The sequence below is a fragment of the Leptosomus discolor genome, chromosome 7 (genome assembly GCF_034619465.1).
Source record: "Leptosomus discolor isolate bLepDis1 chromosome 7, bLepDis1.hap2, whole genome shotgun sequence".
Classification (NCBI taxonomy): Eukaryota; Metazoa; Chordata; class Aves; order Leptosomiformes; family Leptosomidae; genus Leptosomus; species Leptosomus discolor.
Genome location: NC_141397.1, coordinates 19,208,598 through 19,231,353, shown reverse-complemented (window position 1 = coordinate 19,231,353; position 22,756 = coordinate 19,208,598). Strand labels below are relative to the sequence as shown.

Below are 22,756 nucleotides of genomic sequence, written 5' to 3'. Positions count from 1 at the left end.
TTTTCTGCATTCATTTTTAAAGCTAGTTTTCAAATAGTCTGTCAACCAACTATTTACCACATCCAGAATACCACTTAAGCAGAATTAAGGTCATGGAAGAATCAATGCAAGACTCCCATTCTGACACAGGACAGCTTCCCAGTACATCAGCTGCTGCTCTATTTCATGTAACGTTGAGAAGTGATGTAATGCAATAATATGCAACAAAGGGAATTGGTCTATTTGTTCACACTATCAACCAATGGCCTTGACATACTCCCTTCTTTCAATCAGTAAGAACCTACATAACATAGAATCTATGTAGATCCATGTAGTTTCATCTTCAAAGTTTGTACATTCCCTGCTGCAGAAAATTTGTTGTAGAACAAAAGCCCTCCCATGCATACCTTCAGTTCAGTCTTCCACACTGCCCATATACCATTTCAAAACATCGATGGATTGCCATCAAGGCATTAATCTTCCACTTCTCCGGAACACAATTTTTCCAACTTCTCAAACTTCAGATAGCAAAACCTTTTGACTATTCCAAAGTTCATTAATTCTTCAAATTAACTATCAGACTGCTGTGAGAAGAACTGCAGCGCCTGTTAGCCCAAACTGCAACTCTTTTATGATCATTCAAAAGCCAAACTAACAAGGCTACAGGTATTGATTCTGTAAAGTTTTGTAAAGAAAGTTTAGGCTTAGAAAAGCTGGGTGAACACCACAAACCCAACCCTCCTATTAGATATTCTAATTGGAATTTAGATCACAATGTAAAATTCATTAGTTAAAGAAGTATTAAAGATTATATTCATTAGTTAAGTAGAAGTTCAGATGACTAAATTTAATACCATAACAGACAACAGGTTAGATGAGCAAACCACCATGGAAGGCTTCCAGACAATTATAGTATTGAAGACTAGCAAAGCTTGTGCGTATTTTTCATTTTGTCTGTTTTATTAAAATATCCACATGTATCAGTAACATGCAACACTTCTAACACAAATTTTAAAACTACATCAAATTCTTCACATATGTAGGCTTCCCAAAATATCACAGGTTTACTTTGAATGCGTTCATTTCAACAGAATAAAGACAATGTCATTCAAGACTGTAAGACCCATCAAGCTCCTACTTGTTTAATCAGTACAATTCCAATGTCTGAAGTACAACCACACAAAGGTCACGAGCAGATTTCTTCATCTACACAGTGAAAGAACAAAAAGAATTGAAATTCAAGTCCAGATGTCAGCAAACTTGCATGTTTCCACTGACTGAACTATCACAGCATCAGTCAAGTGACATTAAAAATAAGTAAATAAAAAAAGGAGCATGCAGTATTTTCAGGAACACTCTCTTACATGTTAAGTAAGCAGTCATATAGGATACACTAACTGATAAAACTGTGGACTCTCAAAAGCAATTAGTCATGTTTATATAAGAAAATTCATACAAACATCAGCCATTCTGACCTAGAAATCTTTGTATCAAACAGCAATGTGACATTTGTTTCTAATAAGGCTGCCACTATTCCCATTTGACTAGATTTCTAAATATTAATTAATTCTCCAGTTCTGAACTGTCAACTATAATGTGATTTATGAAATGCTGCACCTGTAAAATTAGCCTCTTATCTTAGTATAGCAAGGTCTATTGTTAATTTGTTTAGTGCCAAGTAACTGCAGTACGGTATGAGACAAAGCAAGAGTTCCATGTTGTACAGGAAACATACAATCCAGCCAGCTAGGGACCTGCTTTAAAACACACTGCGAACTAGTCAAGGTTGTTATCCTAGAACTTTAAAAAGGAAACAAGAAAGATATTTACTAATATGGATTACTTTTAAATTTTTATATAATGACTCAAACTCACAGAGGCTACAAAAGTATGACTAATGTTTACTTTTAGAGCATTAAAAGATTAGTTAAACAAATGAAGTAGGCAAGAAGAATACATATTGACACTCTCCTCATATATCAAACTAGTAAAGCTTCATAACTGACTTCAGAATGATGCAAACAACTGTCTTGTGCTTTGGCAGCACCCCATTAAGTCTTTAATAAGAATGAATTACCACTCAAAATTCCAATGCAACATAATAGCATTCTACTTCTACCACTTAAGAGGTAAGAATTTAATCTGTCCTCCAAATACACTTTTGGATAGATTCAAATCTATTAACCCCTTCTTTCAAAAGGTGATTGATTCCTTTGCCACAATCGAAAGCATGCATGACAGCTCGGCATGCCTTTACAGCAGAAGTTATTAGCAATACTACAGACACATTAATTTTTCCACTGTGAGAAGACCTATAGGTGAGAACAAGAAATACACTTCTGACCACAGAAACCCAAAAGAAGCGTTTAGAAGCTTAAGTACAGCACCTCACTTTGGCTTAAAAAAAAAAAGTGCTCACTTCACCTCCCACTATGTAACTTGCAACCAAAAATAAGTTAAAATGTAAATATAAACATATGCATACATAAGGAGAAGCTTGATGAGTAACGATGCATATCAGGCATTGACAGAGTGGTAGCAATGGGCAGCACACCAGACAACAGCATGGTCTAGCAGTCCTGTGATGCCAGTATTATGCTCTGATACCGCTTACCCACTTCATAGCACTCTACTCCTTTAGGGACAAGCCTGAACCTTATAAAACTGTTTCCTTTTTGGGCAGAATGGAGAAAGTCACAGTCCCTTCCCAACTCGAGTTCACATTGGAGTTCCAGCCTGTCCAGTACAGCAGCACAGAAATGGCAGCAATGCCCTGGCCATCTGCCAGCCCAGCACATCACCATTGCTGTTACCAAAATGTTCCCAGGCACAGCAGAGCAAGACAATAAGCAGCAGAGCAAGCAGCAAAAGCAAAAATCAGCCACTAATGAGCACTAGACTAACATACAGTAAGGCAAGCAAGCCCATGGCAAGCACAGAAGCCTGCCCATTAAGAGCTAAACAGCAATATCAGCTATAAATTAGATCTAGCACATTCCAATCAAACCTGTTGTTATCTTGAACCCTTTGAGCCCCACACTGGGTGCCAAAAGGGACTTTCGTGGTTTAACCCCAACTGGCAACTAAGCCCCACACAGCTGCTCGCTTCATTCCCTGCCCCGGTGGGATGAGGGAGAGAATCAGAAGAGTAAAAGTAAGAAGACCCATGGGTTGGGATAAAGACAGTTTAACAGGTAAAGCAGAAGCCGCGCACACCAGCAAATCAAACCAAGGCATTCATTCACCACTTCCTGTGGGCAGGCAGGTGTTCAGCCATCTCCAGGACAGCAGGGCTCCGTCACACCCAATGATTACTTGGGAAGACAAATGCCATCACTCCAAATGTCCCCCGTTTCCTCCTTCTTCCCCAGCTTTATGTGCTGAGCGTGATGTCTCATGGTATGGGATATCCCTTTGGTCACCTGGGGTCAGCTGTCCCGGCTCTGTCCCCTCCCTACTTCTTGTGCACCCCCAGCCTCCTCGCTGGTGGCACAGTGTGAGAGGCAGAAAAGGCCTTGACTCTGTGTAAGCCCTGCTCAGCAGTAACTGAAACGTCCCTGTGTTATCAGCGCTGCTTCCAGCACAAAACTAATACGTAGCCCCGTACTAGCTGCTGTGAAGAAAATTAACTCTATCCCAGCCAAACCCAGCAGAGCCAGAATAGAGAGAGCCGCTAACAAACAGTGAGCATTGCAACCATAGTCACACAGCCTTCTTACTATCTTGGTACTTTTCAAACTGTTTGAAATGCAGCACAGTGGTATCGTATTTCTACAGCAATACCATCACAGTATCTACAACCATCTATAGGTTTCACAGGGGTGTAAAACAGCCCTAGGAAATACCACAAAAAGTGCTGCCTTTCCCTATGCCCACATCCTGGAGATTTAGGGCTGCAACTGAAGAAGGAATCACAAAGGAGACAAGAATGGCCAGTGCTAGGTAGGGGTAATAATTTCAGGCTTGGGTGTCACTGCCTTCCTCCGTTCTTCCACCTCCAGCAGCAGCAAGAATCGGTGATGTTTAGGGTTTTTATCCAATCCTCTTTCTGACTGGCTAGACATCAGCCAAGGAACACAGGAAATGGAGTACGCTGCTGGTTACAGTGACTAAAACCAGGATGCAGTACTACATGACAGGACCAGACTGACGGAAATGATCCCTTTTTCTCCCACCCTCATCCTTCACACCCATCTGATCTTGAGGTATGGGAACTCTTCACCTGTCTCCCAAAGTTCCTTCTCATCCTCCCTCATCCCCTTGAGGCAAGTCAATTTGAGACAGACCTGAGAAGAATAAAGAACAAAATTATGTGAAGCACATGTCTAATTAAGAACTTAGCTTGAAAGACTGAGATGAATATGCAAGCTCTCAGTCCACGTTGTGAAGAAGACACGTTCGCTAACATTCAGCAGAGAAGAGCTCTTCAGGACCTGACTAACACCAGTAAGTGTTGACTTTTCTTATTTTAGCTGACGTTCTAGGAGGGAAAGTGACATTCTGCTGTTCTCCTTGCCTCTTTCTGTCAGGTCTGTAGTTTGAACTGTCTTCTACTCCAAGTTAAGATTTAAATGAATCAAACAACTCTAAGTCTTTGTACATTTCAGAATTCGAAGTCCCAACCATCAAGTTAGGCTGGTATTGTAGTTTGAGCCTTTTGAGGGATGCTCTAATGATCACAAAAGCGTTCTACGCATGCTACCATTAATTTTGTGGCACTATTGGAGATACCTATATTATGGTTGGCTCAGTAGACTACTGCAGATGAGTTTATAAAGATATGGTTCTCATTTTCAAAGCATATTTCAATTTCAGCATAGAACAGAGCACAAGCAGCAATAGCAAAATAACTGAGCAGAGGCATGATTTTTTTTTTTAGCAGCAACATTAATTTGGAAAGCTTAACTAGGCAACTTGCAAAATAAAGCCTGTAAAGTTTTCAGTTACGTGTTATGTACTGTTAATACATAACCTTAACTATCTGTTCATGCTTGGCTTTGGTTTTTATTCCACCCTATGAATTGCTTTTTTGATGACACAAGGAAATGCTGTAAGATGATTAGTTAATGCCAGTCACAGCAATCACTCGCTCTATCCAGGAGCTACGGAATTCTCCAGCACTTCACAGCAACAATTACTGCTATATTTATGAGGAGAAATCTTTGGCTTTGTCATTCCTAAGTTTAGTACTTCCTTGACAAAAGTACTGTTTAAGAACATTAAAATAAAATTTAGCCTTTTGAGAAAGTAAGAACATACAGGAAAAGAGCCCATGTACCCTTCATCCAGATCTTAACAACATTTAAGGCAAATTACACTGACGGTGACGGAATTCATTTGACCCTCCCATTACAACAGAGTGCAAGATCAGAATGTTGCTTCTTGTGGGAATGTTGACTGTCTAAAACCCTATCAATTTCATGCTACTATTGCCCCATCATCTAGACTTTTTATATGGCATTTTGTAGCCACCTGAGAATATGAAATCTCCTTACTAGCAGAATCCGCTGAAAAATTTCTAAGCCTGCAATTATAAAAGTCTTCAGCTGCAGATGCACAAAATTTTCACATCTGCAAACTTGGAAAAATGACATGATAGCTTGTAATGTTCACAGTTAGTTTGTATCTGAGCAATTCTAGGAGTCGTTTTTTAAAGCAAATGTAGATTACAGAATCAATTCTGCCATACAGCATCTAATTAGAGATGGCACGTCTAGATTCTTGAAAGCAGATTGACTCTATATCCGACATATTATTCACATCCAAAGGAAGAATTTATTCAGCGCAACACTAATGGAAAAATCTAATGAGAAAGTTCAGCAACTTCCAGTGAAACGAAGAAACATATATACACTATTCCATACTAAATTTTGAAACACCTGCTTGCCTACATATTATAGTATAAGCACAACATCCTGAAAGTCTTATTCTGAAGTCTGTATCTATGAATAAGCAATTACCACAATGAGTTTTGCATATGGTTTTTAAAATGGAAGTACAGTATGGCATCAATCACATAATGAATTCTATGCACTACAGCAGTATTTCTCATCATGAAAATGCTTACTGGTGTTGAATTCGTACCCTTGGAGCCTTTCCTACTGCCCACAACCCAAAACCTAAGTGTTACAGACCTCATAGTAAGGACAGAGAAAATGTACACCAAGCTCTACATGTGTAAGAACTAGCGAGGCAGAGGATGGTCCTCCATCTATCTGAGCCAAAACTGACAACTCTGCAAAATGGAGGAGCAACCAGGCAATTTTATTTTAGAAAAATGTCATGTTACGTTCTTTTTAACTTAAGCTGATGTCAGCAGAATAGATTTATTAGGTCTTAAATCTAATACAAACAAAGATATACTGCATGAATTGTCCCCCCATTAGAACATTTATATATAACCAAATATTTAGGTGTCCACAAATCTTTTTTCTGGAATTTCTCTAGATGCACACTTACCACAGTTTTATGTGGAAGACGTGACCACTTTGCACACCCAACTGGAGCTTCTTGCGTCTCACTGGACAACAAACACCCAGGAGTCATGAACACAATAACTCTATCCAGTCTTCACAAGGGACATAGAACATGTTTGCACAGCTCTTACTAAAGTTGATTGAAAGAAGATTATTATGTCAAGTACACCAGAAAGAAAAATTAAAAGCTTTGGCCAATGTAGAGTTTAATACTGTCCTGGTGTTTTTAGGGGGTTAAATATGGAAATTTTGATGGTTTAGTCTTTATGGTTTTATCTCAAAATACATGGATATGTAATTCACCTTCGTATTCTGAGATAAGCCTCAACTAATATCAAGTATTTGGGCAAAAGCTCCCAAGACTGCCCTACATTTAGAAAGGCCTAACTGATCGTTATGGGGTTTGTTGCAAGTATGGCCATTTGAAGAGAAAAAGACATCCTGCAAGTTGACTGTCAACCAGAAGTCTAATGTTTGATAGGAGAACTGGGAGTAGTACTACCATTCTGAGTTTCCTCAGGCTTAAAATTGGTCATGATCCTGTTTTTGATTTCAGATTTCCTAATTCTGAACAAACACACTCACGCAGAAAAAAGCGTCGAAAAATCCTTTTGTTATATGAAGGATAGTTAGTACTCTGAAGTAATAAAACGGCAGGAAGTTCTGCAGTGATGTGGCCACCTAACTTCAGAAAAGATGGAAATTCTGACTCAAAGGAGGAAGAAGTTTCTGTTCCCAGAATCCAGCTGAGCAACGTAACTCCTTCTGTTTGTAATACTATCAGAATCATCCCTGATGGCGAAGAACAGTAGAAAGCCCAGGCAGAAAAAAGCAGCTAGATAGCACAACCAGAAGGGCTCATATTTTTTCACGTCCAACACTCAACCATGCTCAATGGAAATCCTGAAGAATATCACAATGATTATAGAATAACCATTAAGACTATCAGAATGTCCCCAATGTGTTTAAGAAGGATTACAGCATTCCTACTGCTGCTACTTGGCATGGTATTTTCACTGCCTGCAATAAGATGTCACGCTTAGCAAGTGCTAAAATCAGGAACTGCATGCTGCCAGTAGCTTAATGATATGAAAGTCTACAGGGAGCATGCAGTCACTCTTAACTTCTTCAGAGAGCCCAGGGCATCTTCAATATTTTGCTGAAGAGATACAAGCTTTTTAAAACATTCCATGACCACAGCTTATACTTTTCACACAATATACCACATCTGAAGCCACGATATGCTTCCCATCATCACTGTAGTCGGCGTACATCGGTCTACAGTTTCAGACACTTCCTCTGACACCTATTAGGCTTTTTCAAGACTTTTTTTTTGTCTTGCTTTTGAACTATTGCATGTCTCAAGGCAAATTCATAATAAAAGCATTAGTTTTATCAATACCAAAAGACATACTTCACCAGTGAAGTCTGCCATTCATAACATTTAACAACATCTTAGACCTAAGAAGAAAGTGATGTTTTTTTCTTGGGATAGTCAAAATTCCCAAGAGGTTTCAATGATAAGATGCAAACGCAATCACTCAGAATTCCTACAGGGGAAAATTGAATGCTCATTTTCTTCTCTACTGGACATAGACTTGACTGCAGATACTACATTATGTCTGGCATCAATACTGATGGCAATATTGGTTCCATATCTTTTGACAGCATCAGCTTCTTGAAAGGCATCACTTCTCTGCTCAAAACAGTATTAACCACCACAAACTCAAAAGGCCCTACGGTGTTATGTCTGTTTCTGAGTGCTATTGCGCTACTCTGTGGTGCATTAGCCTTCCATCTTGCAACTCTGAAGGCTTTGCACCAAATTCAAGAATATGTTCAAGAAGGATGTTTCTTCTGGATAAAACAGGTTCATGCTGTATTTGTTTTTAACATGATGGAGGCAGCTCAACTTCAGGAACGTCTAAGTTAAAGGCTTGTACATGAGGATCTGATCGTCAGAACGGAATGCAAAAGGCAATTAGCTGAATAATGTATTTTACGAAGCAAAATATTCTTTCTATGAAAAATGCAATACTAGAAATCAATGGGCTGAACATGACTGCTTCACAAGAAGTGACTGGGAAGAGAGGACAGCTAGCTCCCAAGCCACTTTTTTCATGGTCTTCTACTACAGAACAAAGCAACCTGTAACACTTAAACAACTACGGTGGACTCTTATTAAAACTGCTCTCAAACATACTACCTGCTATCCTGTAGCAAGATCTAATACACACCCAGAAGAGAATACTGATTTTTGTAATAGTCCGAAATATAGAGAAATATATAAAATAAAGGATATTTCTTATTCATTGCAGGTACTTTAATTGTATTTTAACTATTTGGGTATGTGGCACAGTCACCATCTCTATTACATAATAAAGTCATCTATATGCTACAGTGCAGTGGCAACTCCGGAAGTACTAGCTACACCAAAATGCAGCTGAACCAACTTCACAATCATTTCCCATTAAGTGAAACTTAAGGAATCAGTCTGGACTCAAGGTTGCCTGGCAGACTGTTTCTGTCCTGTAAAATACAAGACATGGTAAAAAGTAAACAGGACCCGCAGAAAGGCTCTATATCCCCAGCATCCCATCTAATATTTAAGCAATGACAGTCTTATTTCTGGCAGAACATTTAAACAACTATAGCACTGTAGAAGAAACTATTGTGTTCATCCCTCAATAACCAACAGCTTGCTGCTTCAACTTCCGCGCAACATGAGAAAAAGTAGGTTGAGCCAGAATCGGACGTTAGGTATCAAACCACTCTGTACAGATTATGTCAACATGGTTTTTGGTTAGCTCACAGAAATTAAAAGAATCTACAGCGTTGTGGTTGCACGTCAGCAGTCTAAGTCAATTTAGCAAGCTAAAATAAGTTTGTGTTTCACCCAAGAGCCCTTGAATATTTGCTCTTTAGTACATTTCAATGCATCTTCTATTCTTCCTCCTGCAACTAGCTGTCAGTTATCTGAATTCTCTGACTACGCTTTCTTTCTGTTGTCCTTTCTGTATGTAGATTATGTTTAGTCCAAGAAGCTGGTCCTCTCATATTACACCTCTTCAGCTCCATCTGTTGACTTACTAACCTTTTACTACAATGAATGCTGAAAAAATAAAAATTAATGCTTCAGAGTGGACAATACAAAGCATCATCAGAGCAGAATCAGACAGTCTACCTAACTCAACAATTTCTGTCCAGTGACTGAGGCTGGGTTAAAGACTTAATTTTATCTAACTTAAATATGTCAGCTCAAATTCTACTTAACCCTTCAGTAACCTCACAGAAATAGACATAAATATTGCATTCATCAGGCACATAAGCAGGGATCAGGCAATTTTCTGCTGTGGGTATGTATGTATATAGATATACATATAGATAGCTACCTGCAGAACAAACTAAATGTTACGCCCAGGGCCTGCAGAAACCTATAGAGGTAGATCTAATTATGCCCTAATCAAATAAAGCTTAAAAGAAAAAGGCATGAATAGAGCCCAAAATGCACAAGGGTAAGGGGGGAAGATGCCAGGATGCCTTGTACTGAATTACGCACTCAGTCAAATTTAGCTGTGACAGTTATCCTTCATTTATCCTTCAACTGACCTTTGCTAGTTAAAGGGAGTGCAGAAGCGCTCCTAATCCATTCCTGTGCCCAAATCAGACAAATCAGCTTGAATCATAGCTAAAAATCAAACCACTCTAAAGATGATCTAAACTATTTCACCCGATTTTTCTCTGAAACAGGTTAGGAGTACTTACATGATCTATTAATACAGTCCAACAGAAAGGATGGTGGCCTCCAGCTGAGGGCAGAAAGATTTCCAGCTGTTTGCAAAGTGACTGCATATTCTCACACTGGAGGAAACTGATGGGTGAATTGGATGCCACCAATAAAACAAACAAAGACCAGGAAAGTAGATGACAACAGAAAGTGGTCTTCATCCTTCCCTACAATACACAGACTGGAGTTTATCTAACCGTATTTTGCATTCTTGATCCACTTTCCATGCCTGATTTATTCTGAAATAAGTATGGCAAGCAGAATTTAAAATCAGTTATCCATTACATTTATTTTAGATCTTTCATTTTGTTTCAAATAAGTCTAAATAAATAATTAAAAAAAAGCAGCAAGTTTTCACTGAATTTAATTCAACCTGTTAAGAATTGTACTTAATGCTTACCAATGCTTCCTTAAAGACTACACACAAGAAACACAGAAGTGTAATAACAAAACATTATTGCTTTTTATTAGGTAGCGTCACAGAAACACTACAGATTAAGCGTACTTCAGTGACCATGGTGCTTGGCATTTAAGACAGCATTTATAATTAACATTAAATTCCTGCCATGTACAATGTGAAATTAGTTACAACTGTGTTTTCTCATTACATGATGGAAGTTCTAGTATTGCTTAGTCTAACTATATTGTAGCTATCAAACTTTTACTGTGCTCCTCTGTCACTTTAGTAAAATCAATTCATGTTTAGAAATGACCTTAAAAGGGGCTTTAAAAAAAAAAATACAATAAAAATGTGAAAGTAGGGGAACACTGTTAAGATGAGCTAGGCTTAATACTACACACATATGCTTTGAAGCTGTGATGCCACAAATGCTGTTACAGAAATATTCTTAGACTACACCCACCGTTGCCACGACTATCATACGTCCAGGAGCATGTCCTTTTCAAAACATATTACCTCCTTGACCAGCTGGCTACATTAGTATACAGTAGCTATAGCCCTTCTCTCTTACATTAATGAGCGGTAAAAGGGATAGGTTTAATTTCTACTGCCATTTTATTAAATAACAAGTACTGAGACTTGAAGTATCATGCCTTCCCCTTCTCCCCCATTGCCACGTGAAATGGGGCAAGGTAAAATGAACGTCTGGTTGTCCATCAAAAGGAATGGGGAAAGGAGGATACTAAAGCAAAAGGGTCAGTTGCAGTTCAGGCAGGGTTGAAAAGAGGTGCATTGCAGGGGATACACGAGAGTTGTGGGGAATGACCTAGCAGAAGTTCTCAAGGGATAGTTCTTAGGTCACATAATCCTAAATCTTCTCTCTCCTCACTCGCCAGACATGAATTATATTGACCTGTTCCAGGACCTTTCACTCTTCAGTCCCCACCAGACTGTATGCCCTCTCAACAACGTACATTTAAACTAGAAAACTAGAGTTAGCCTTCCTGATTCACAAAAGGGATGTGGCTCTAGATCCCCAACATCCCATAAAACCATTTAAGCAACAACAATCTTATTTCTGGCAGAACTTTTAAACAGTTACAGCGCAGTAGAAGAGGTTTAGCAGAAACTATTGATATGTTCACCCCTCAATAATCCACGACCTGTTGGTCAGAGAACTCATGGATACTTGAGGTCAGATCAGGGTGCAAGATGTGCCAATACAGTAGCTCACTGCTACTGGAAAATGGGAGTTTCCCTCTCCCTGCATCCAGCTGCAGATCCTGATACCTGTGCTTACCAGATTTCTGTGTGTTGCCTTAACTTATTAACGCAGCAGAAAACTATCCCAGGAAATGTCCAATAGATGACGTGAAATTCAGGAGAACTGCTCCACTTTATTAGGTGCAAATAAGGCAAATTTATACCGGTGAAGACAAGATTAGCAGCACCTTGTCATATTGTAGATATTCAGAGTCAGGCTTTACTCAAAATACTCTGAACCGCCATCTTATCAGCCACAGCAGCTTCCTGAAGGTACTTGAAGGAACCTTTTGAACCATTTTCCATGCTCTCAAACATACTACCAACGCACAAATGACATCCACGGGTACTCCAGCACAGCATATTAGATACTGAGACAGAAGATATCATCGCTTAACTTCCCAGGTAAAAGTACCACTCAACTAACATTTCTCTGTTCTATGTCTTCTTGAAGATAGCCCTGAAAGAAGACAGCAGATAGCACTGTGTGGAACATACTATCACAAAGCAAAACCATGACACACATAGAACATTGTGTTGAAACTAGAGTATGATGGAAGCATAAGGAAAAACGGACCCTGAATTTGACTTACTAAAGCAAAAGCTAGAAAATAAAATTCAGTGATGAAACAATTACAAGCGTGACAAATCTGACACAAAACATATCATCCAGTCTTCTCCCAAGCAAAAACTGGGCTTTACTGTGGGAAGGTGGGGTAAGCATTGGTGAAGTAGTGGTGGACTACAAAATTAAAGCACTAAAAATTCCTTGGCTCCTGAACATATTTAGCCATAGGAGAAAAATTACATTTGTCATCCCGAGCTGACCTGAGACATCACAAATTAAGATACTGTGGCAAATGTTTAAGGTAGTCTCTCCAGTGTCAAAATCCATTTTCTATTTGGCAAATGAAAGATTAAAACTGTTACAGAGTAAAATGAATTGTGAGACATATGCAACGGTTTTTCAAATGATACCTCAGACATTTGACATTAGACAAATCATTCTAGTCACCTGTATAAGATAAATAGTCAAAACACAGTAGCATTACACAACTTCCCGGAAAACTCAAACACTGCATTGGCTTTCATGACTCTTGTTCTACAGCAAAGTAAGCCAAAGAGACGCCCATTTACTTCTGTAATCATCAATACAATAATGCCAAAGCTCCAATTTTGTGTTGCTGACTTTCTAAACCAGAAGAATTGCAACTTTAAGGCATTTTATCTATTGCCAGAGAAAGAACTGAAGGCATTTTAAAGGCCTTTAATACCCAAATGATAAGTTTTAAATATTTCAACCATGAAGATGAAACTGTCTTTTTCAAGATACACATTCCAAACAATATTTAAGAAATTATAAGTTATTTAACGGAACTTCCAAATGCTGCTGGGATAACTTTAGAATAGGAAGGAAGCACATTTGACATACAAAATAAGACTACAGGAAAAAAAAAAAAAAGCTGGGTAGACATAAAAGAAGGTATTCAGGACAAGGAGGCTTGTTCTGTTGTGTTTTGCTCCTGCCTCAAGAAAATGCATTGCTCTATTTTCAAATCCTCTGGCTATAGCACACAAGTATTCTATTCAACGTGTGGTCTTCCCAGTCAGCTGCATCCTCAAACAGGTACTTTCCATACCTAGATTTCCTTAAAATATCTGTCTATTGGGAAGACTGGAATAAAAATCAATAAAATCACATGCCTTGGATTTAAAGAAGTTGGCTACCATTTACAGTATAACAATTGCAAAAAATGAACGCAGAGACTGAAAAAAAAATAAAGCAAAGAACTCACAAAACGTAGGCTGCCCTGCCACGTGCGCTAGAACAGTTTAAAATTACATAAGTGCTATTTTTCCCTTCTGCAACATCTATTTACTATGCAACAAATAGGATTCATGGTGCTCATGCATATGGTGAGCCACTCTTTTTAAATAAATGTAAGTAATACTGTGTAAAACAGTCCAGAAAATAAGCGCAATCCCATTAATAACACCACTAAAAATCAATAATCAAACCAAACTCCCATGCTCAGTTGCAATGTAGTTTCCCAAGGGGCTTTTTTGTTTGTTTTATGTGAGGGAAGTTTTGAAAAGGTATTTTGCAATTCTGTCTTCATGGATTATCAGTTGAACAGAACTCACACATGCTCTTTGCCTAACAAACTAACATAACCCATATAAATCAATTGCCACAGAAAATTATATGATAAGCGTTAACACCTGGAAGTAATTAACATTGCAGTCCACATACCCCAGCCATTTATATTAGATGGGCTCTTTAAAAAGTAGCCCATGATACATACTGGACTTGGGTCTCCCATAGCAGACAGATATTTTAAATACCATTGCCTGCTCTTAGAAGCACTCATGTACAAACACCTAGTTATTCCTCATTCAAAACAGACCATTTCTTTTTCTACAGTACAGGGATATTGCCTCACTTAATAGCAAGAACTTTTGAAGTACAGGAAGCATTTAATTCTCCATATGCCAAAGGAGCTTTTACCCTGGGAAAGAAGCAGCAGCAAGTTGAGAAATACAGAAGCTGATCTACTTTGTTTGTACCTATGTCCTTAAATTCTTTCCTTGGGCTGCTTCAACTTATGTAAGGTGTGGCACAGCATTAGGGTCAATTTCACGGTACCTCTCAAGCCCAGACCTACCAGCTACCCACATTAAAAGTACCTCAGCTTGATTCCCAGCAACAGCTCAGATAGAGATCACAAGCTCTGCTCAGCTACAGGGCTGGAAATGAAGCCTATCCGTTGGACATACTAAGAAATTTACTGCAGACATAAAGCACAGAAAGACTGTAGCAATACTTGTCCTAAGTTCACTTTGTTCTCCAAGCCAGTGGTAAGACTGATGGTTAGAAGTTTTGCTAAAGGAGTTAATAATAATAAAAACATCTGCACATGCCCTGCTACACGGTACAGGCGCCACAGGCTCTGAAAGCAGCAGCTTTAATGGCTCTGCTAAGTAGAAAGAAGCCCTCAGGATTAGCCCTAAATGTCAGTACAAATGTACCTCAAAGGGCTTGCAAGAATGGAATTTTCAAAAATTAAGGAGGAAACTGCAGCATGTCCACAGATAGACGTTAAATGGGAAATAACCTGACTGAATCATAAGAGGTCCTTGTGGAACAGCAAAGACACCTCCCTAAACCCAGACTACACCCAGCCCACTTAAACTATTAGCACCTATAGGATTTTGAATTTTCCTGCTAGCTTTACTGTCCAAAATTTTTATTCTCCCCTTCCCCCATCACTTCAACATGAGTCAGATTTAAAAACATGAGTATTAGGATTACAGGCTGCCAAAATCAGAGACTGCTAGAGAGAATTATGACAGGAAGCAAAAGGTAACCTTTATAAACTATCCTATCCCTATGTAATCAAATCAAATTTCTGTTTAAAAAATAGAACTTATTAAGATCCTCAAATAACAGGGTATCTGCCAAGAGAAGTCCATTCAAGGATTTTCATCATAGCATTTGCTCTAGCTAGTCAAGTGTTTGTGAGGATTTGCTGAAGACAATTACAAAAAATAAAATCATGCCATTAAAAGCTAAACTCGCTGGTTCAGTTTGACCCAGCCTACATAAAACATTCCAATACATCTTCCTTTTCAGGTTTCATTTTGTTATCCACAAATCAATAAAAGGGTCAACACTTTGCAAGCATTCTGTCTCACCACCTATGTTTAACAAAACACGACTGTAGGGACAGCCTCTGTACTCAACCATACCCTGCATGTGTTTTCTGAACACTGCCCCTCCTACCCTCTCATGCATAACCCCATTACTGCACCCACATGACGTCTGATGAGATTTTCACCCCAATTAAAAGTTATGCAAGTAAGGAAAGAAACTCTACCTGATAAGTAAAGATGGTAGAAAACAATAGTAGAGATGGAGCAGAGGTTGGATTCTTACATGAATGCTATTTTATGAGGCCACACGGTGAAGCACTTTTCAGCTGCATCAGCCTAACGTGATGAAATCTAGCCTGAGGTCTCTCCACTCACAAAGCATAGTCTCTGCTATGTCTTCAACTCTGTCCTGCGTTCCTTTTCCAGATTGACCTTCTTCCATTAAACTTCTATAATTTACTTATTTCTGCAATTTCCTAAGGAGTAGAGAAGTTCAGTACATCCAACTGCACATCTTGACTGTTAACACCATATCAACCTTCTAGAAAAGTTTATTTAGCTTCAAAACAGCACCCTCCAAACATCTAAACAAGGAAAGGGTGTTCAAGTCCCTGCACATACAGGATTTATTATCTTACAATCTAGAAAAGCCCCAAAAGCCAGAGACTGACCTGCGCTTACAGAGTTTCTTGACACATGGCATAGAAGGGATCAAAAAAAGATGCCTGGTCTGGATCTTCCTCATTAAAAAGGAGGGAAGAGGAAGATATCTGGCTGGCTATTCTCCAAGAACATAAAAATCTCTAAACTTTCCCTTCATGAACACACAGGCCCCACTAAATCAGATTTGGAGGCCATGCTAGAATATTTTTCCTAGTATAATAAAATGGCAGAAATGAGTTTGAGCTACCTGGCTACCTGAAGTCCTGCTAAAATTATTAGTATTACTAGAGTACAAACAACTTTCATCATTTAACTGTAGTATGTCTATATCTTACATTTAGAAAAAAGTCATAAAATACTTAATCCAACTGTTCATTAACAGTAAGTACACAATCTTTTAAAATATTTTCCTATAAAAGATTACTCATTTCATAAAATCAAAAAGTTTTTGAATGAAGATACTGTAGTAAGTTTAATATGAATCGCATTACATTTGCAACATCTCAAGATCAATCCAAGCGTATTATATTCAAACTGGATTGGAATCAAATGCTTTCCCACAGTCTGGAAGTTGTCGAAGATTATAAACAAAAGGAAGTGTTTGGGAAAAGAATCCTGAAGTGAGTGGGAAATGTTTCCTAAACAGATCCACATTCATGTACTCACTTTCAACAAGATTATGCGATGGGTTGAAGACCTCCAGAAAGAGAGCAGTTTGGAGGTGACGGTGGCTGCCACCCCTCCAGATCACATTACTAAGGCAATCTGCTGTCTGTTTGCCCAGCAAGAAGAGTCACTAGCAGATAAGCAATGGCCAGACGAATTATCTGGGTGGGCCACATCTGACCATAGCCCACAGACTGAGCATTGTTAATTGAGATTACCAACACTATCATGCTCTTCGCATGAATCTTTTTTTCTACTTATGAACACCATCTTAAGGTACTGTCACTCACTGCTACATATCCCTTTTCTTTTGTCATCCTGTTGCTCCAGCACCTTCACATGCTCTGTTTTCACATGTACCCATGTCTCCATCCTATCACTTAATCCCAGTTTACCCCCTAAAATCAGTTGCTGTTTACATTCCCTCCCAACATTCGTATTCTTCCTCAAAAACAAGAAACTAAACTGCAATACAAACACTGACGGTGGACAGACTCAGGGAACTAAAATGTTACATTATTTTGACAATTTACCTCGCTGAATCACCTCACCATGACTGCTTTAAAGCAAGCACAGTGGGTGACAGAGGAGAGCTCCTACTCCAAAAGGCAACCATCGGACCAGCTGACTACTACACAAACCCACAACCTTACTCTCTCCCAACGAAATCAATACATTTATTTACACAACCTCCAGAGTTCGATCAATTCCATGCAGCACTTCTAACGTTCACTTGAGTCACACTTTGTATTTTAGTGAAACTTTCCTATCATTAGGTTTTCATTACTGAAAAAAGTTTGTAACAGCTCAAGAATCCATCTAGCAAACATGATTTGAACCTAGCAAAATCTGTCTTTTTGGCTGTGCCCAAGATAAAAATCCTAACTTCCTTCAACCTGTCTGCCTCTGAAGTGCAAGCAACGATATCAGCCTTATGTTTATTTTCACTGCTTCAGCCCCCTTCACCAAAGTTCACTAATGGTAGATGATGGTATCAGTGATGAGGAAGTAGACTGCTATCATATATATAAACCATACTTCCCGCTAGCACACCTATGTTACCTCAGCAAGGTATGATAAACAATGGTCACTCCCATGACACTTAAAAAGCTGGTGGTTTGAGTGATCAGTGATATCAGTTTGGAAGAGGCAAAGATGTACATGAGATTGTGGTAGTGCTGTTCAGTACCAGGAACTGGCAGGACAGTAGGAGATAACATTCCTGGCAGTAGCAGGTAGGCAAAGTAACTGAGAAAGGTCACACTTCCATCCTGCACGTGAAAACCGGTATGGAGAGGGTCTCACGCTCAGACACACGAGCTTCTGCATTCCAGCTTAAGCCAGCTTTGGCTCCTAAGGTAACTGGTGTTAATCTGGTGTTTAGCGGGTCATTAAAATTCTCAGGAAAAGACAAAAGTTTGATCTAATGTATTGGGATATGATTAATGATTCAGATACAGTTCTCACATATGTGACTTAATGGTAAGAACTGGGCAAATAGAACGAATGTTACTATTTTGATAGCATTCTCTGAAGACTACTGATGTACCAAGTGTTGTTACCATTTTAGTTAGCAGCAGTATAAGGATGCAACGGTCTTGCTAGATATATCTGGCTTATACATATACATGTATATACACACACACAGAGATTGTTATGTATGTATACAATACAAGTAGACAAATGAAATGGCATATGGGCATGCCGGAGCTGTACTTTAGACAAACCAGTGCACGGAAAGCAGTCTCTGTTCAAGTACTCCATAATTTTGGTTGCCTCAGTTCAGCAGCCATGCTGGCATTTAAGGCAACATCTGACAGAAAGAATGACCTCGCAATGACCTCACTTGACAACTGAGTTAAACTCACTGTTGTACTTTCATGAAAAGCTTTCACTGTTTACTTGTGTGTACGTAGCACAGAAATTATTCTCTTGGTCCACCCAGCTGCCAAACCAGCCAACAGATGAACCAAATTTGAGACATGAAACCTGTCCATCCCAATGTACCATCACTGCCCAAGTTTCAAGTTCTCGGCCTGATAATGAAATCCTGAAGTTAAATGCTGTAGGCCTGTCAATAGCACAGCTTAAAGTCAATGCTGACTGATACCATAGATCAGCTCACCTGACCTAGGAGCTGCCAAAGGGTACACACGTTTTTCAAAGTCTCTGGACCAGCTCAAGTATGGAAAGTAAAAAAAAAAGACGTGAGAAATAAATCAAAATAAAGCAGCAATACTACATGAAAGAGGCATTCAGTGTGGAAAAAACCAGTGATCCTAGTAATGAGGAACAGGTTACAAGTTTGTAAGTGATGGTATGGTGACCTCAAAATACCAGTTTGGCTTTTCCTCATGCAGGCACTGCAATACAGTGGAGATCAAAAGCAAAAGCTGTCCTCTCTCTACTGCCTTGGCTGTATTACATTTGGGTCATTTCTGGAAGAAATGCAACTAGAATAAGTCTCAGAGGCTAATTTTACAAAACAAGCAACCTCCCCCAAAATTAAAACCTAACTTTACTGTCAGAAATGCAGCTTGAAAGGGATGTTAGAAGAGAACGGCATTTGACTCAATATGTAGAAAACCCAAGGCAAATCTCCCTTTCCTCCCACCCCAGATCCTCCAGATTTCTTACGCACATACCAGAAAACTAGATGCTTAAGTAAATGAGAAAGCTTTTTACACCTTAGAGGCAAAAATATTTTTCCATTCAAAAGAACAACTGATTTGCTTAATGCTCCTCATTTTATCAAATATACAAATATACCTCAGCTCCCTCTCTTGATCACAAAATGAATACTAGAGAATAGGTGACTTATCAACAATATCAAGATATCCTATGCAAGCTTGATAGAAAAAGCCAAAGGAACGGAGAGAAACTTTTCCACCAGCAAAGACTATGGCCACTGTCCTGGAAAAAAAAAAAAAAAATCCATTCTACCTGGACAAGCTGCTAAAGAAGTGGTTAAAAAATAAAAATAGAGCACTGTGTCTAATCTCTTTTCATAAGCTCCTTTCCCACATTAGATTCAGACTTGTAAGACCCTTACAACTGTGAAAAACCATTCCTATCCAGTGACTCAACAGTATTTAGGACCAACATCACTTTTTACTCTTTCCACCAATACTGCTGCTGCAATAGAGAAAGCCCTTTGTTTTTCCTCAGTTTCTACCGTTTTAGGTTCTTTCCTACTAATTAACTTAAGTGCATATGCCTCTATCATTTCTGGCATGCACCAACATGACACTGGCATGATTCTTGACATTTCAACTGCTTCTCACAGGCCTGCATTAAAATCAATGAGTTTTGTCAACTTCATCTATTCTCTAACTTGCAAACATGTATACAGCAGCATAGGCAGCAATGCCTTCTCCTTGTATACTCAGGAAGATGACTTTGCATCAACTTACATATTGCTTAAACCAGAAGTTTATCTTTACAACCATATCACAACCATGAACTTCACTCCCACAGCACCTTTTTTTGTGTCCTTCAAAGCTTAATAACAAACGTTACAACTCAACACTGTAAAATATCCATTTATCCAACAAGGATGAGCCTTGATTATAAAAATCAGATAAAGTTGTAAAAAAAATATAGGTTGTACGCTTAAAAAAAAAAAAAGTTTCCTTCGTGATATAAAGGAAAGTCTTTTTACCTAAATTTCGATTAGAAGAGCCTTAGAACTACTCCATAGGATACAACTCCACATTCACAGTCTCACTGCAGATGTGTTTAACTATGCTCCCCCCATTGTTAACTTTATTAATTGAAAGTTTGCATTCCTTGCATTCGCTTGTGTTCGCAGAAAAACACTTAAATTATGAGCAATTACTTGATGTTTTGAAGATATTTTGAGATATTTGGCTTTCCCATCACAAAGCGTATATTACTTCAGACAGCATTTAAAAACAAAGCAATTCCTTGTTCTCTATCCACTACTCTGAGTCACGAATTGCGAACAGATTACATTGGGGGGGAGTGAGGGGAGGAAAAATCAACCAGAAAAGAGGAAGTTGTGCTTTTGAAACTATCCAAGTGGAGCGTATACTTTGTAATAAGTATAATTTCAGTAACATTTTCAGATTAAGTTTAACAGAGTATCTACTGTGCATTTCAAAATGAAGCATCTCCTTCCTTCATGTGATTAACAATAAGACCCAAGACATAAAATTTTAAATTAAAAACAGAGAATTCATTATTCTAAAGGCATCTCCCGCTTATTCTATTTAAAATTCTAAAAACCCCACAGATTCCTAGGATGAAGTAGCCACTAATATAAAAATTCATTGTCACGTTTTTGCATTAAAAAACTGCCCTACAAGTCCTGTCATCTTTCCCTTCACCCTGCTGCAAGGATTAAGTGCAGGAATTCTTGTTCTTATACATAAAATGGTTTCGGTACCCTGCAACAGGGAAAAGAACAGACAGCTTCTACAGGAGGGAAAGCAATCTTTAGAAAAATCAAGATGCATGGGAAACAGCAAAAGTCCTTGGGCTCAGAAACGCAGCTTTGAAACACCTGGCAGTAAATCAATGTCACCCATTTCACTGTAATCCCTCAAGTCACTTTTATGAAGATTACTTCCTGCAGTGCATTCCTCACCCTCCTCCCTCCCCGGCCAACGAGGGCTCTAGGAAAGACCACTCCGAGAAGCCGCACGCACATCTGGAGACCGACGCCGCCACAGAAGGACCCCGACCCGGGCGCCGGTCACATTTGGTACAACTGTTTCTTTACGACGGCGGTCGCCAGAGCCCCCGATCCCTGCCCGGCACCCCGCCTCCCTGCCCGCGCCACAACTTTCCCCGCGCCCCTTGGCAGCGCGGCGGAGAGTCCTGCCGCAACTCCACCGCGTCCGGACCGCGCTACTCCGCCAGATCCAGGGGAACTGCCGCCTCCCCGTCCCCGAGGTCTCCGCCGCCGCCACCGCGCTCCCTCCCGCCCCGCGAGGACACTGAAGTGCCGGTACCGCCGCTCGCTCCCGGCGCTTCCCTTCGCCCGCCCGCCGGCCCCTGCCCCGCGGCGGCCCCTCACGCCTGTCCCCGCGCACCGCGACCCCTCGGGCTCCTCCCGACCTGCCACAGCGTGTCCCGCCCGCACCGCCTCCCTCCCACAGCGGCCGCGGCTCTCGGCTCCCTCCGCCCGGCGGCCGGGGGAACAGGCAGGGCACAAGTTCGCGAAGTGGCGGAGCGGAGGACAGGCGGCGGGGGCCTCCCGCCGTCACCGCGGCGGGGGAAGCCTACGGGGCGCCCCCCTCCGCCCCGCCACCGCCGGGGCTCACGGCGCGGCGCCCGCCTGAGGCGCGCCCCATGAGGGGGCGGCTTTCCCGCCTCCCCGTCCCGTCCCGTCGCGCAGCGGTGGGCACTCACCAGGGGTCGAACTCGTGGATGATGCTCTCGAAGCGGATGACGGCGAAGAGCCGGGAGCTGAAGCCGGCCAGCCAGGCCAGGAAGAGGATGGTGAAGGAGAGGAGCGACTGCCAGCCCGCCGGCTGCGACAGGCCCCCCGACAGGCCGCCTCCACCCGCCGGGGGGCCGCCGGCAGCCGCCGCCGCCGCACCGCCGCCGCCCGCCCCGGCGCGGCTGTTGAGCAGCGCCACAGAGTTGGCGGCGGGTTTGTGCTTGTTGTCGGGGGCCGAGTGCTCCGCCATGTTGTACCCGGGGCTCCCTCGCAGCCTCTCCGCCTGGCGCGTGCGGGGAGGAGGCGGAGGAGGGGTGGGGGAGGGAGCGGGAGGAAGGGCAGGGGAGGGGCGGAGCCCGCCTGCTCCCTCCGCGGTCCTCACTGACTCCCCGCCGCCGCCCCCTCGCTCAGCCGGGCTCAGCCTCCCGCCGCCGCCGTCACCATCCCAGTGCGGCGCGGGG

General features: G+C 40.8%; 1 protein-coding gene across 2 annotated transcripts in view; it reads right to left on the bottom strand.

Moving 5' to 3' along the window:
• The window catches only part of STT3B (STT3 oligosaccharyltransferase complex catalytic subunit B), a 53,855-nt gene extending 31,310 nt beyond the window's left edge, over positions 1–22,545 (bottom strand). Inside the window, exons 1-2 of one of the 2 annotated variants that reach the window (XM_086468722.1) lie at positions 22,461–22,545; positions 22,265–22,412 (exon numbers count right to left, since the gene is read on the bottom strand). In XM_086468722.1, the coding sequence (XP_086324848.1) occupies positions 22,265–22,412; positions 22,461–22,545 (233 nt within the window). Of the gene's footprint in view, positions 1–22,264 lie in introns of both variants that reach the window. The other variant, XM_086468721.1, reaches the window with a different exon arrangement.
• Positions 22,546–22,756: the final 211 nt, after the last annotated feature.